The 15,250-nt window shown below is 44.7% G+C and overlaps 1 protein-coding gene across 5 annotated transcripts in view; it reads right to left on the reverse strand.

Annotated features, from left to right (window-relative positions):
• The window catches only part of KLHL29 (kelch like family member 29), a 401,554-nt gene that overhangs the window by 26,984 nt on the left and 359,320 nt on the right, over nucleotides 1-15,250 (reverse strand). For all 5 annotated transcript variants that reach the window (XM_086744242.1, XM_086744243.1, XM_086744245.1 and 2 more), the window contains 3 exons: nucleotides 9,808-10,006; nucleotides 6,941-7,123; nucleotides 3,980-4,160 (listed from right to left, as the gene is read on the reverse strand). In XM_086744242.1, coding sequence (XP_086600368.1) covers nucleotides 3,980-4,160; nucleotides 6,941-7,123; nucleotides 9,808-10,006 — 563 coding nt within the window. The remainder of the gene's footprint in view (nucleotides 1-3,979; nucleotides 4,161-6,940; nucleotides 7,124-9,807; nucleotides 10,007-15,250) is intronic.

Below are 15,250 nucleotides of genomic sequence, written 5' to 3' on the forward strand. Positions count from 1 at the left end.
TAACGAATGACTCCTACTCATCTGCTTGTGATAGTCCTGTCATATTATCCATCGAGCCAGAATTTTTACTGCCTTTTCAGAGATAAATGGAAGACAAAGGGTAAAAAATCTCAGCCTTATTGAAGTTGATGGGAAAACACCCACTGATTTAAGTGGCACCAGAATTTCTGGTTGAAGGCTGCACCCTTCAGCATCAATGACACAAATGAAATCAAGGAGAGAGGAGCACAGGAGCTGGTGCCATAAATCATCAGGAGTTCGGTGGTCCCTACTTGCTTTAATGCTTTCTAACGGTGCAGCAGATGTATCAGGTGCAGTCAGGTGGTAGCACGTACAGCTAAATGGTCTGACATCTGTTTTTAAAAAACAAAATGCAGGAAAACCATCTCAGTAAGATTTTAACCATTTAGGATGAAACATTCCCAGAAGTCCAGGAAAACCAGGTGGAGAACAAGAAGGAAACTGGGAGGAAATGTTACTTTCTCCACCTCCAAAGACCATCTGTGGTGACACCCTGCAGTCTCCATGCTCTGGGGCTGCTAACTGGTGAGGTCAGGGTAGGTCACTTTGGACCAGAGATGTACCCTCCACCAGGCCAGTGAATACGCATCGAAACCTGGCCAAAGCTGGGCATGGTCATGCTTGAGCTAACTGAGCAAGCAGAAAGCAAAATGTGGTCGGGAAAGATAAGCAGCATATGCATGAGGGGAGGTGGTAGGTGGCCCGGCAAGGGAGGGTGTCCAGTGCATGGTCCCTCGCCCTGGTGGCAAAGCCCAGGACCTAGAAGAGCCTCCATACCTCCATCTGGGTGGGTAGCAGGACTATAATCTCAGATGCCTCCTTTGGGGTGAAAAACAAACCAAAACACAAGAGCACATGACCCTGAAATTCACCACTGAGGGGAACAATGTTAACCTCGGAGGTAAACGTAATTTTGGCATCACCTGACTTGGAGCGTATGATCACATCACCTTATTATTTTAATACAGTCCTTTTGAAGACCTTCTGGAATGACAGAGAGAATCCCACCCTCCTGAGAGATGGTATCTCAGTGTCCCATCCAAAGCAACACAGTATTTGAAGAGGAACGTGCAGCTCACACAGAAACATGGTGGGAGAAGGCCAGTTGCTTGTAGCTTTTGAGGAAGGCGTAGAAGAAAGAGAGGGGAAAGTCATGAAGTGAACGCTAACTGCTTACAACTGCAGACCACTGAGCAGTTAAAGTGGCTTTACTTTATATTTTAATGTTCTTCTTTTTAAAAGTTGCAACCCAAATTCAGAAAGCCTCATTGCTTGCAAAAGTGTGTACAGTGACTTAAATTAGTGAACACTTACACTAATTAGCTGCCTGGTCCAAATAGGAAATCTTTTTGTCTGAAAAAGCCTGACTTTGCTCTGTACAGCCATGAGGGTCAGCTTTTTCTCATCTGCATTTCAAACAGCAGACCTTGAAACATCCTTTCCAAAATGCACAGCTTCAGCCATGCCATGCTTTGCTTCTGCCGTCCTCACTGTCATTTTAACACAAAGAATAAAAAAAGGAAACATCCCCAAACCTCTCTCATTTCTTAGCATAACCCAAAAGAGGGCACGCTGCACTTTTTCCATGGCTGCGTCTCACAAGTCACTTTATAGACAATAGCAGATTAATTATAACCACGGGTTTAGCAAATCCCCATGACAAGACGTCCTTGTTGTGGTTGAGACAGCGTGCGCTGAAATGATAGGGAGGAAATCTGCTCCTTCCCCACACAGAAGTCTCTTGGTGGGCTTGTTACAACTGGAAACCAGCACGGCTGCTCTCATTGAGCCACGCAGGGTGCGCTGAGGGCCGGAGCGTGACTTTGCAGGCTGCAATGACATTGGTGGCAAGGGCTTGGGTGATCGAGATGAGAAGGAAGGAGAGGAGGAGACTTGCTTGATTCGGGGTCCATTCAATGGAGCAATGTTTTGGATGCTTTGTTAATGAGAAACCATGAGAATCAGAGCAGAGAAAGAAATGAGACTCTGGGAAAAATTAAAAGAGATCATTCAGTCAATGACGTCTATCAAGACACCTATCTGCAACAGCATTACTTTGATGTTCCTCTTTATTGAGAGATGGAATGAAAGGCTGCATCTTTTTCCTGGGCTCGCTCCCTCCTACGTTCACAAAACCATTTCTGTTAGTTAAAATTTTACTGACTTAAATCACAGGATAAATACCTTCAGAAATCAGAAAAAAAAAATCTGCATAAAATGGTGAGATTTTCTTCAAACGAAGTCCCAAGGGCAGCGCCCACCTTAAGCTCAGAGTAAGGAGGGAAGCAACGCTCACGTCTTGCATTCACTGCTAATATTTCTCATTCATTCTTCACTGCCTGCATCTCCTTGACTTGCTGAGAGCACCCTCGCCAACGTCCGCTCTTCAGCCTGTGCCTGGGCTGGGAGGTAAGGCTACCTGCAGACCCTGTCCCACAGCACACATCCTTTCCTTTTGTCACATCCTTGTCTCCTAGGCAAAATTTGTGAACACAGAGGGAAATTAAACTATATGTGACTGGTGATCACTCATTTACCAGATAGGATCTCCCTGGCTTCACGTGTATTCCCCAAACCGGTCTGTCACATGCATTGAAACAGGCAGAAATTATTTGAGGAAAAACAGTATTCACACGATGAAAAATTGTACCAAAAAGCAGATCTGCAGAAGGAAATTTTATTTTTGACATGTCCTAATTTCCTGCATGTTTGACTTTGAAACATTATTTAAACTTTAATACAGGTTTTGGTATTCAGCATTTACGCTATCTACTTAAATGAAGAAATAAACACCCCCTGCATAAATTGAGCACAAAAAAATCCAAACACCAAAATCCAGAAATAATAGATTGAAAGCATCTTTAACCTAACCTTTTGAAAAATGGTCTTTTCTTTTTTTTTTTCAATTTTTCTTGACCTATCCTTTTTTATCTTGCCTTGCAACTTTTGCTGGGAACTGCTTGTTTCAAAAGGTTGCTGAAGAAGTAGTCAAATTCAACACTTAAAACTGGAAAAAAATAAAAAACTCTCATATTTTTGGTTGCCAGATTCACTAAGGAAAAACATTTCTCAAAAACTGTATCATTAATCTATTGCCATAATGCATTTTTAAGTGTTTGGGTAAGGCTAGGGCTACATTGATCTTTTTGGAATAGAATATTCTTACATACTGCATTTCAAAACAGTTTCTAGTTTTTAATGAAAACATTGATATGCATATAAAATTTATTGTTTTATTGAATGTTATGGTTGACATGAAATTAGCTGGTTTTGGAGTTCTACTTTGTGAAATGTTTCTCTTGTGCTTTTGTTCATTCCTTTTTTAAGTCCCATGTGAGAAAAGGAAATTTTTTTTATCTGGCGTCTTCTGGAAAAGAGAAATTTCCATTCTCTCCCATCTCTATTCAGCCCCTCTCAGCCAGGATTTCAAAACTGTTTCCATTTATCGGTTCTTTTACTGGGAGCTTGGCAGGTCCCAGCCCCAGACAAACACCACCAAAGGCAGGATCTTCCTTCCAGCCAGGTCAAGGCTGAGGTGCTCTACCAGGAGAGTGCATGTGAGAAACTTACTTCGTTGTTGCTTTTTTGGAGTTAAAGAAAAAATAAAAAGGAATATTGTCATCTGTAAAGACTTTCATCAGTACTAAATTCAAAGGAAGTTTATTAGTTCATTGTATAATCTTTGTAAAGTGTCCAAAGAAGCTTAATTCCTCTCTTCCCTCCCCCGAGCAAACCCACAAACAAACTGGCAGCGTTCGTCTTTGGTTTTGAAACAATGCTTTCCACTGAAGCTGTAAAAAGAAATCTAATCCTGCCTGGTTTCCTCCTTTCTTAGCTGTTATAAAAGCTTATTTTAACACATACAGCCCATTTGATGCGTCCTTTAAAAGAGAAATGGTTCTTTAGCATAGCATGAAGAAAAAGCTCCAGCAAATAGCATGGATTTTTTTTTTTTTACCTTTCCACATGGTCAACGTTGCCTGCCACACCGACCCCTCCAATGGTATATATTTTCCCATCGTACACCAGACTGTTATGTCGACACCTTGGGACTGTCATGCGGGACACCAGGTTCCAGTTATCGAGCAAGGACATGTAACACCAGACATCAGCGAGCGTGACACCCGACTCCATGCCGCCTGGCACCGACGTGTGGGTGAGGGAAAGAAAAGGGGAGAATTATGTGAGATCCTGGAACGGCAGCAGCTTTGCACACAGCAATCAAAGCCAGTTACAAAGTAAAAACTCTTCAAATGACATTTGACTAATTAAAATAAATCACCCTCAATACTGAGCATCTGTTCCGATGATGCATATCTGTGTCATTTATTCATATGCCCCAAAGGCTGTTTTTTTTAATAAGATGACATGAAGAAATCAAGATGTCAGACTACGAGGGACATGTACATAAGGGGACAGACCCTTTTCAGTGTTCATAAATAACTTCCAGTCTATTAAATTACGGCAACACTTGCAAGAAGATGTCAGGAGGCACAGCCTGTCTTGGCTTGAGAGACACAGGCCAGTCTGAAATCCGAAATGCTTAATACAATGATGTATTGAAGCAACACATCCACGGGCAGAATAAAGCCCGTGCTTGCATTGTAGGCTTAACGCTTGATTTTCAGGGACAAATTTCTTATTTATCTTCATTTGCTGCTAAAGGAAAGAACCAGCTGTACCACTGCTGTAAAACGGTTCAAGACACTCCAGTAAAATATTTATATTGGTCATTTTAACAATTCTCACTGAAGCTTCCAAGGTAGCCACTTAGTGAGTTGTCTCACCATCCCCATTTTGAAGCATAAAGAGTTGAAATCATTTATTTGAGACCACACTAGGAGTCAATGGTTGAGCCAGGAAAATAAACTAGACTCAGTTCTGTGGTTTAATGAGAAAACCAGGCTTCCTCATCGGTATTCTGCTCTCCAAACCTATGCTATGTGGCGTGGGGTCCAGTACTTGGAGCTTGCAGGGGTTCATTCCCACTTCTGTTGGTCCCCCTTCCCTCTTTCCTGTGTCTTGCAAGTTTGAGCAAAGCAAAATATTCACTGATACTCAGCTAGGTTTCCAGCCATGCGGGACTTCCAGCTCTTCTATTGTAACCAACAAAAGCCATCAGTTCATCCTGATTCAAGGGTAGGAGCTGAAATAAGCTTTGAATTTAGGATTCAACAGCTTTTGTTAGCAGCTGTGGCACTGCCTAAAATGGCTCTACATATAGGAAAGTACCTCAGCTAAGAACAACCAAAAGTCAACATCTCACAAAAGCCTCCACAGAAGGCTTTCGCTCCAGCAGCAAAATGAGTGTTGGCAAAAAAATGTCAAGAAAGAATTTCCAATCAATCCGTAGGTCCTTCATGTAGTATTACTGGAATTTAACACCACAGACAGCAATTTACTGTGGAAAATGCAATGAGAGAACCCAGTAAGGAAAAGGCAACAGCTGTAACCCCTTACTGGTACTGCCCGGTGCATCTGTCCTCCCAACTGCATCCTCGGATTGCACACATCCGCATCTTCCTGCCCAGGCTCCTCTTTTTATCACCAAACCTCCACTCAGCTGCCATCAGAGCATCCTTGCATGGCCTGGTGGGAATCGCCTCTCCCTCTCCAGCCAAGCAGAGGTACCACCAGACCGCAAAAAAACGAGACACTGTGATGGTATGGGCGCAGTGTAGACAGCCACTTTGGGAGCTAATGCCTTTTAAGGAGCGTGGTCTCAGTTTCATTGAAACGAAGAAGATTATAGGGCTAGTGACTACTGTCAAAGGAGAAGTCTCAACAAGAAGTACGAAACGTGAATACTCCTGTAAGCAAACACTGTAAGTGCAGGTCACATATTCAGCAGTGCAGCCTGTCTGTCTCAAATTCCGTAACCCACCATTTAGAATTTGAGACAGCCAGTATTTTAAATTGTGTTTCTATGGCAGTGAAACCTCTTTGCATGCTAGATGGTTGTCAGGCCTATTTTCTTCACATTGCAACTGCAAAATATTGCTGTTGACTGCTTTAAGGGAACATTAACGCTGCAGAGAAATGGATAATGATAAAAGCAGGGAAATCCCCCTCCCACCCTCCGTCCCAGTTGTCTTTTTTTTTTTTCTGCAGGAGCAGCTGGGTAAAACTCCTGCATGGCCTATGTTGTAAGGAGGAAACTGTTCTTCCAGCCCAGTAAGCCAGGGGATGAACGATTGAGAGCAGCCCTGTGGAGAAGGACTGGGAGATACTGGTGGACGAAAAACTGTACATGAGCTGACACTGTGCACTCACAGCCCAGAAACACAACTGCATCCTGGGCTGCATCAAAAGGAGTGTGGCCAGCAGGTTGAGGGACGTGATTCTGCCCCTCTACTCCGCTCTAGTGAGATCCCACCTGCAGTATTGCATCCAGCTCTGCGGTTCCCCAGCACAGGGAAGACATGGATGAGTTGGAGTGAGTTCAGAGGAGGCCATAGAAATGATCACAGGGCTGGAGCACCTCTCCTGTGAGGACAGGCTGAGGTTATTGGGACAGGTTGGGGTTGTTCAGCCTAGAGAAAAGAAGGCTCTGGGGAGACCTTATTGTGCCCTTTCAATATATAAAGGGGTCTTGTAAGAAAGATGGAGAAAGACTTTTACCAGAGCCTGTAGTGGCAGGACAAGGGGCAACAGTTTTAAACTGAGGGAAGGTAGATTTAGATTGGACATAATTTTTTACAATGTGGGTGGTGAGATACTGGAAGAGGTTGCCCAGAGAGGTGGTACGTGCTCCACCCCTGGAAGAGTTCAAGGCCAGGTTGGATGGGGCTTTGAGCAACCTGATCTGGTGGGAGATGTCCCTGTTGATGGCAGGGGAGTTGGACTAGATGACCTTTGAAGGTCCCTTCCAATCCAAACCATTCTGTGATTCTGTGGTTCTATGAAAACTGCTGCTTACCTGAGAGATAGATGTTGTCCCCAGCGCTGACCACGCTGAAAAACTCTCGATCATAGAAGGGCAGGCTGGCCAACGGGTACCACTTGTTGTTTTGAGGATTTAAGCAAGTGACCGCTGTTAAAGCACGTTGATTCATGCCAATCATCTGACGACCCCCAACTAAGACTATTACCTCAGCTACACCTAAGATTCAAATAAGAGAAAGAATATTATTAAAAAGTGTTATCTCTCAACGAGGCAGGAGCCTACTAAAAAAATAGTTGGTAGCTAGAGTAATTTTAGCATATTGTTTATAAATCTGTTTTCAACTATGCAATCAAACTAGGAAGGGTGAGAAAAAAGGGAGTGTGTGTGTGAGGGGGAGCAGTGGGAGAGGAGCGACACTATGAACACACTTGGGAGAACTTGGGAGGGAGAATGCCATCTGGGCAAAACTTGATGGGGAAAGAAATAAAAAGGCAGTTCCATGTAAAGATGTTTGTTGACTTCAACAGACTTTGAGTGAGACCTGCATGTAGCAAATTCCTGTTCTGCTGAAGAATATGGGAATTTTGTCAAGGATTGTGATAGCTTTGGAGTTTGGTCATTATCCAGGGAAAGTACGTTTGGACTTTAACCTGAAGAAGGTGTTCTCACACTAAAAGCTAATGTCTGGAGCAGATTTAGGCTATGGTTACGGTTCTTCATCCTCATCTTCTCTCTGCATATACTCTATTAACATACCATTTTCTGGTGAGATTTGGGGTTTTTTTTTCTGGGCTTTTCCCAGAGAAAGCTGATTTTCCAGATGTAGATAACGTGCTCAAGCCACGGATCACAGTCTTAGTGTACCAGATTCTAGTAAACGCATCAGATAGCCCCTGCCCTAAATTACCTGAGATTTATCTGTGCTTGAACAGCTCCCCAAAGCCTGTAACACGCACAGTGTACACCAAGTCAAATTCTCTGTGCAAATGGAAAAAACTTTTGCAATCCACATCTCAGAGTTTTTATTCCCACTTTACAGCCAGAGCTGAGTCAAATCTGACCTGAGTATTTATTACTCCAGACTGATCTCCACAGTGATGGGCTGCAGTTTAACTTTGGGATGTTTTCTGGTCCCAAACTCAAGAGTCAAGTGCTGGGGATAGTTTGGCTTTAGCATTTAGCAGAAGTATTAAAAATATCTCTACAGCAATTGTAAGCCCCAGTGCAACTTGTTGCCACGAGATGTAGGCTCAGAGGCAGGAGCACGAGGCCATGAAATGGAAGGAGTCACTATTCCGGCAGCTGTGCTCACGGCCGGATCCGTTGCTGTGATGTGTTACGGTGCCCAGCCTAGAGACAAGCGTGCACAGGTGGGGGGGTCAGAACCACAGGAGACAGATTGCCAGTAAGAGAGATTAGGAGCTGCAGCGGAGAGAAATGCATCTTCAGAGTAACAGATTATCGTCATTCTTCATCAGTGTTTTCAAAAAATATATTTGTGTCATTCAACCAAGGTTACTCTCTTAAAAGTTATTAAGTTAAAGTACTGTATGGTTTTAAATAAATATTTCTTCGTAACAAGAGATCATTATTTTTGCGCCATACCAGAAAATCTAATCACCTGTGCAAGACATAACTTGATTATAATCAACGACCTCGAGAGGGCATGCGACACGCCGCAGCGAGTCCACAGAGGGTGTTTAGAGATCCTCTGCGCCTACATGAATGCCGTTGATATGCAAAATAACATGATTCTATATAATTAGACTCTGACCTAAAAAACTATAATCACCCTCTCTTACCCTGAGAGAATCACTTTTCCCTCATCAACAAGCTTCTGGAAATGGTTCATATTACACCTACAATTTTATATACATAAAATAAGCACTTTTCAAAAATCCCTTCAAACATCACACCATTAGTCGTCTTCAATGAAAGACTTTTTAGGGTAGATTGTTATTGGAAGTCCTCTACACTTCATCCTTCTGAAAGGTGCCTTGATGAGGCAGTCTCCAGAAGCTGCAAGTGCTGTGGTTTGATATGCCACCTCCGTGCCACATTAGCATCAGCGGCAGCGACAGAAAGTTTTGCCTGGCTTTGTGATTGTACTTACGAGAGGCAGGAGTACAGGCAGCACGTTAAAATAATTCACCTGCTTCATCCAGCTCCTTCTCGGATGCAGTGTTCCTACATGGTATTTACACCACTCAAAAATTCAACAAATACTTAGGATATTTCTCACACTATCGTGATACGGGCTCTGCCGGTGAGTTGGCCACTTGCGTCTTTTTCATGTATTTTTCCAAAAAGGAAAACGTAGGCATTCCTCAGGTGAGAAACAGCACAGTTCTCCATAGCTGCTGGGTTTTTAAAAGGGAATGTATCATCTGTGATCCACTTGTTTTGGAGGCAGAAAACAGTCTGAACTGGTACTGTAAGACTCACGGTACTAAAATAATCTATCTACACAGGGCTGCAAAACTGAAGCTGCTTTATGAATATTAACTAGCCGCTCCCTGCAGGAGGCTGAATAGCAAAGAAGCAAATTTTTCACCTATTTTTGCAGCTAGAGAAATCAAGGCACAGAGGGCAAGGGGCTCACTTTCAGGACAACAGGGGCACGCCACAGTCTCTGCCAAAACTAATAATTCCTAAAAATTACGCTCCTTAAAATCTAGTTTCAGAAGTGTACATCTCCACATCCATGTCTGACCACTGGGAGAGGCTCCTGAATTCTTGAGCAAAGCAGAAATGGAAAATTGAGCCTGAAGTATCAGCAGACTCCAAGAAGGAGCCAAGGGAAGGAGCCAAGGTCCGTGCCCACCCTTGGGCATGTCCTGGCCATGCCCAGGAACCGCCGGACCAGGGAGCTGGTGTTGCTGAAAGAAGTTTTACTTTACCTGCAGAGAGCCTGGGCCGGGTCCTTGGTGTCTGCATCTCTTGTCGGGCGTGCGGCAGCATGTGATAACGTTTGGCCTCATTCACTAGATCCCGGCAAGCCTCCGAAGACTTTATCAGCTCCTCGTTGTCAACAACGTTCAGCAGATAGCTGGGATGGATGAAGGGCAGGCGCACCACTGCCAGCAGCTCCGCGGCATACTGCAAGGGGGGTTAAAAATAATAACACACTGCAGCCTTCGTGTCGGAGTTCAGCCGCTCGGCATTTCCGCCTCGTTCCCTGCAAACCATCCTGTCACCCAACCTGGAAAGACACTTGTCATGGGTGCTGCAAACAAGCCCTGCTTAGTGATGGCGTGGGACAGAGCCAATGCAGCCCTCAGTGCCCCCAGTCCAGGCTGGTTTGGGTCACAGGGGACTGAAAATAATCTTCGAAAAGTGGCCACTCCTATCATACAGCACTGTAGGGAGGGATTTTTGAAATAAAAGCTGATTCTGAACTCAGCTTCAATGTAACACCTTGGGCACTGGTGACATGGAATAAACTTTCAAGTTTTCTGAATTAACCTCAGAATGTGAGCGTGGTTGTTGCACTGTAAAAAAAAACCAGCCCAGAACAAGTAATTTCTGGCGCTATAAATGTGAAACAGAAGCCAGTAAATAGGGTGGATTTCACCAACTGCTATGGCAGAGACTGAATAATATCAGCCAATTTGCTAAAAATATTTTAATTAATAAGACTGGTGAAACACATCGTGTACTTCTAGATTTTGAGGAAGTCAGACTCCAGAGGGTGCTATACAAATACTGACAGTAAGCTTCATCTTCTAAATAAATACATTAAACCTCAGAGGGCAAAGGACACCCAAGCAAATGAAGCTGTCTGTCACTGAATACAGCTTAAAGGAGAACAAAACCCCAAGAGAGAAAACTGCAATTGAAAAACCAAGAGTCCATCCCCAGATTATTCTTTTTATACATAATTGGTTATATCACAACACAGCACAAGAGTACAGTGAAAAGCAGAGTATTAGGAAAACGCGGTTCTTGAGAAGCGACGCAGACAAACAGGATGCAAACGAAGGGTGCGCAGCAAGAAAAGATAATAATATGTTGTAATAAATGTTCATACAGCAGCAGCATCCAAAGATCCCAACTGGGACTGAGGCCAGGATGCAAATAAATATTCCTGAAGTCCAAGTGACTGGGCCTGAGAAACGCTGGGCACCAGCAGCATATGCTGGCCTGCAGATGCCTCCGGTCTTCCAGAAGCTGCTTGGCTCTCGCTTTCTTTTTCAGCAGTGTGCCTGTCCCTGCAGCGTGCAAGAGCCAAGTCACAGCAGGAGCAGGGATGGGAAGGGGGCAAGGACACAGCAAGATGGGAGGGCAGCTAAGGGGGCTTGCCAGGCAGGTGAGGGTGCAGCGACACCTGAACCGCGTCCAGGGCTTCCCCTTCTGCCACCCAAATGGAAGCAGCAGGCTTAATTTGGGAGGAAAACAAATGAAATGGCGCAAGCTCTGTCAAAGCGAGGGTGCAGCTCGTGTACCCGTGGGAGCTGAACGCCATGGGGAGCTGAACGCCATGGGTGTCTGCAGGGCCACGGCAGCAGGGAGACGACCAGGGTCTCAGGCTGGCTCCCAGCCCCCTGCTCACCAACCCTCCTCAACACCAGGCCTGGCAATTTTAGGTACAGTCTGAAGAGTTGAGGCCTGGCCACCCTGCAGTTGTTTGGGGTTAAAAAAGTTGTTTGAGTGATGCTAAAAAAAAACCACAATCCCACGTGAGCAGAGTCCATGGCTCCTCACTGTTACCTCCGGCGTGGCACAGGGCTGAATAGGGACTGAGATCACTTCATCAGCCTCCAAACCAGAAATGAAGACACTCCTCTCTTTTCCCTTGCTGAAATCCATTTGTAAGGTGCTTTCTAGGAGATAAAACGGCTGCTTCCCTTCCCCGGAGTCACAAATGTCAGGCACTTGGCTTCAGATACCTCAATGTCATTGAACGGTACCTTGTAGGAGAGGAAGCAGTGGACATATGGCAGTGGGTGGCAAAGCTCTGATTTCAGGAAGCGCTTTTTTTAAGAAGGTTGGGGGCGTTTAACCTTACACAGGAGCCAAGACGAAACGTGGCATCAGGACACAGGAATAATGCGGACAGCGGATATAGCGGGGTGAGCCAGACAACCCCCGGCAGGGAGGTTAATCCACACCACACGTTGCTCAGGAAGCAGAATGAGTCCCTAAAGGGCAGTTTAAATAAAGTTGTAAAATATACGGAGCCAGCTCCTTTCCCTGGTGTGGTGGCACATGCCAGAGTCACTCCTGATGCTCCTGCGACAGCAGCACTGGAAGCATCTGTACCATGAACCAAGGCAAAACACAGGCACAAACAGTTGTGCCACTAAATTAGGGCACGGGGTTCGACAGGCACCAGGATGTCCTGAAGCTGAACGTGGATTCGCACTGGGAATCCTCTGGCAGGGATGGACAATTCCCACAGGCCCAGCAGAGCGACTGCCTCCATCTCCCACCTTTCCCAGAATAAACAGGGCAGTGCCGCTGCCTGAGCACGGTGAGCTCTCCCTCTCGCTCACCCACCTTGCTTTAATTAGATAAGTGAGAAAATGTGATTCTGTTTCTCTCCCGCATTTCCCCCCACCTTTCTCTCCTCTTTTGTCTGAGCTCGTGGCTTATTTTGAAGGGGAATAATAATTAGAACATGTTGCTCCCTTTCATCAGCTTGAAAGTTAGTGTCACATATCAAAACCGATGTCACTTTTCACTCTTACGCTTCCCTTTGCTCAAAGAGCTGGAAAAAGCCAGCTCTGTGTGTGTGTGTGCCTGTACACGGCCACGCGCAGTCGCGACCCAGGCTCGTCGCTGATGGCGTGAAGGGTACATATAATGGCAGTGTTTTTCACCAGGGATTTGAAGAGTACGTACTAGCGCAGTGTCTCTAGAAGACAGGAGAGGCTTCTATAAACCAACGGCTTTTCGCACCAGCTCTTTTCAGCACTATAGTCAAGGGTGAATTTCATTTAGCCTCACTGATTTAAGAATATTCAAGTGATTTAGGCAATCAGCAGCCTTCTTCTTTTGGATTCTCCCTTATGAAGGCTTCCTAGCTCTGTTAGCTGTGATTGTACTAAATATCCTGTTACTATTATCCTTTTCATTTAAGACTGGAATAAGTACTGTAAAGCATTTCAACCTCCTTACCATCTGTTACTTGCTCTCCATTCTCTCTTCTCTTTCCGTTGTTCCTGATACAGCTATGAAATATCTACTGCACATACTGATGTTACTGGTTTTTATTAAAACAGCAGAATACCTGTGCAGGGCACATTGTCAAATTCAGCGGACAACAGCCTCGGGTCCCTGGAGCTGTGGTTTGCACCTGTAACTCGGAGGATGTTTTCTTCTCGCTACTTGGCTGTGGATGCTGGCTGGACAAGTAGAAATATTTCTCAGGTCTTTGCTGGGAATCACTTATGGCTGCTCTACAACCTGTACCACATGCCAGGGTGAAGCAGTGAATATTAATTCTCCTTCTGGCCTAAAATTAGGAGTTATCAACTCATAAACATGGGACATCCTGCCTCAGCTCCTTGAAAATGGACACTATTATGCAAAATTCTAATGAATTTATTGTTTAAAATGCTAGGGAAGTTTTTGAAGACCGCCAGGACTGGTTTCTCAGGTGACCTGAACCTCATCATAGCTACCGTTGGATGAAGGGACCTGCTCGGGTTTTGCACCCGCAGAGGATCCAGTCCATGAACTTCCTGATGAGTGGTGATGCTGCCAGACACCCACGGTGCTGTGCACGGTCAGGGTGATTCTGCAGAAGCCAGGGTACTGCTACCACCTGAGCAAAGGATTTTTGGACAGTCACTGGGGACACAGTAGAGCAAGGACTTCCGAGAGACGCTATCTGGCCTACTTTAAGGCACCTACGTCACCAGCACTGATTTCAGTGGCTGAACTGAAAGCAGGGTCTTCAACCAGGCTGCAATCACAAGTGTGTTTCATAAAAAAACAGGGAAAGGACAATCTTAGGAGCTTTTATCTTTCCATAACTACCTAAACATTTCAGGGAGAGATTCAGCTCTAGATTCAGACACCTAAATAGCTACATACAAGCAAGTATTTGCTTGTCAGCTGGACATGTGTAAACTCACGTTACAATTAATAAAGATTTAGTCAACACACTTAACACAGTCCCCAGAGCAATCTGAGCCGAGTGGCTGCATCAAGTACCAGGGGAAGCAGAGAATATCAATGTCCCCTTCTGGCCTAAAACTGCACGCCATCAGCTCCTGGGGAAGGGATTGCATTCCTCAGACCATGCCTCAGACCGCGTCACATTAATTTGTCTACAACCAGATGTCAACCCAAACTAAAGGGCGATTGCTTCTTCCCTCTGGTGGGAATTTTCGTGTCCGCTTGCCCTGGGCGCTGTGCTTGGGAGGTCGCAATCACACTACGAGGGAGCTTAAATGTTATCACTGGGTCAGCATTGACCCAGAGGAATACATGATCAACATGATACCTTGAAGCTGACCCTTTCAAGTCTTTCCCTAACAATCTGTTCATACGTAAGTTTTAGCCTGGAGAAAAGAAGAGAAGACTCTGGGGAGACCTTATTGTGGCCTTTCAGTACTTAAAAGACACTTACAAGAAAGATGGGGACAGACTTTTTAAAAGGACCTGCTGCAATTGGATAAGGGGTAATGGTTTTCAACTAAAAGAAGGCAGATTCAGACTAGATATAGGGAAGAAATTATTTACGATGAGAGTGGTGGAACACTGTCCCAGGTTGCCCAGAGAGGTGGTGGATGCCCCATCCCTGGAAACGTTCAAGGCCAGGTTGGACGGGGCTCTGAGCAACCTGAGCAGGTTGGAGATGTCCCTGCTCCTTGCAGGGGGGTTGGACTGGATGGGCTTTAAAGGTCCCTTCCAACCCAAACCATTCTGTGATTCTATGATAAGTTACTCCCATCTCGGCAGGCAGGCTAGAGCTTGAACAAACTAAATTACAAAACGGTTCAATGCTTTTTTTTTTGTTGTTGTTCCTGGCTGGTAGTTTGAGTGAGGACATTTACTTTGCTAAACTTTTTGTGACATTTCGTCTCCTACTAATTATATCGTTATTATGAATGCTTGCTTGCAAGTGGGATTTCTTCTGGTATCTTCTAAGTCACAGTTACAAAACCCTCTTCAGTATCACATTAAAAATAATCTTTTTATTCTCAAATCTCTAATCCAGTAAAATCCTCACAGGTATTCTCTGAAAGGACTCTCAGTGTGCTCCTGCACAGACTTAGGCTACAGCAGTATTCAGTTAGTTTTAAAAGGAAATATGTTTACTGCTATAGAGTCAAACTTCCTGCTCCTTAAATGCTACACTGGAAAGCTCTCAAGATTTTGAACATTTTTGAA

Source organism: Chlamydotis macqueenii, chromosome 3 (assembly GCF_036417535.1).
Source record: "Chlamydotis macqueenii isolate bChlMac1 chromosome 3, bChlMac1.mat, whole genome shotgun sequence".
Taxonomy (NCBI): domain Eukaryota; kingdom Metazoa; phylum Chordata; class Aves; order Otidiformes; family Otididae; genus Chlamydotis; species Chlamydotis macqueenii.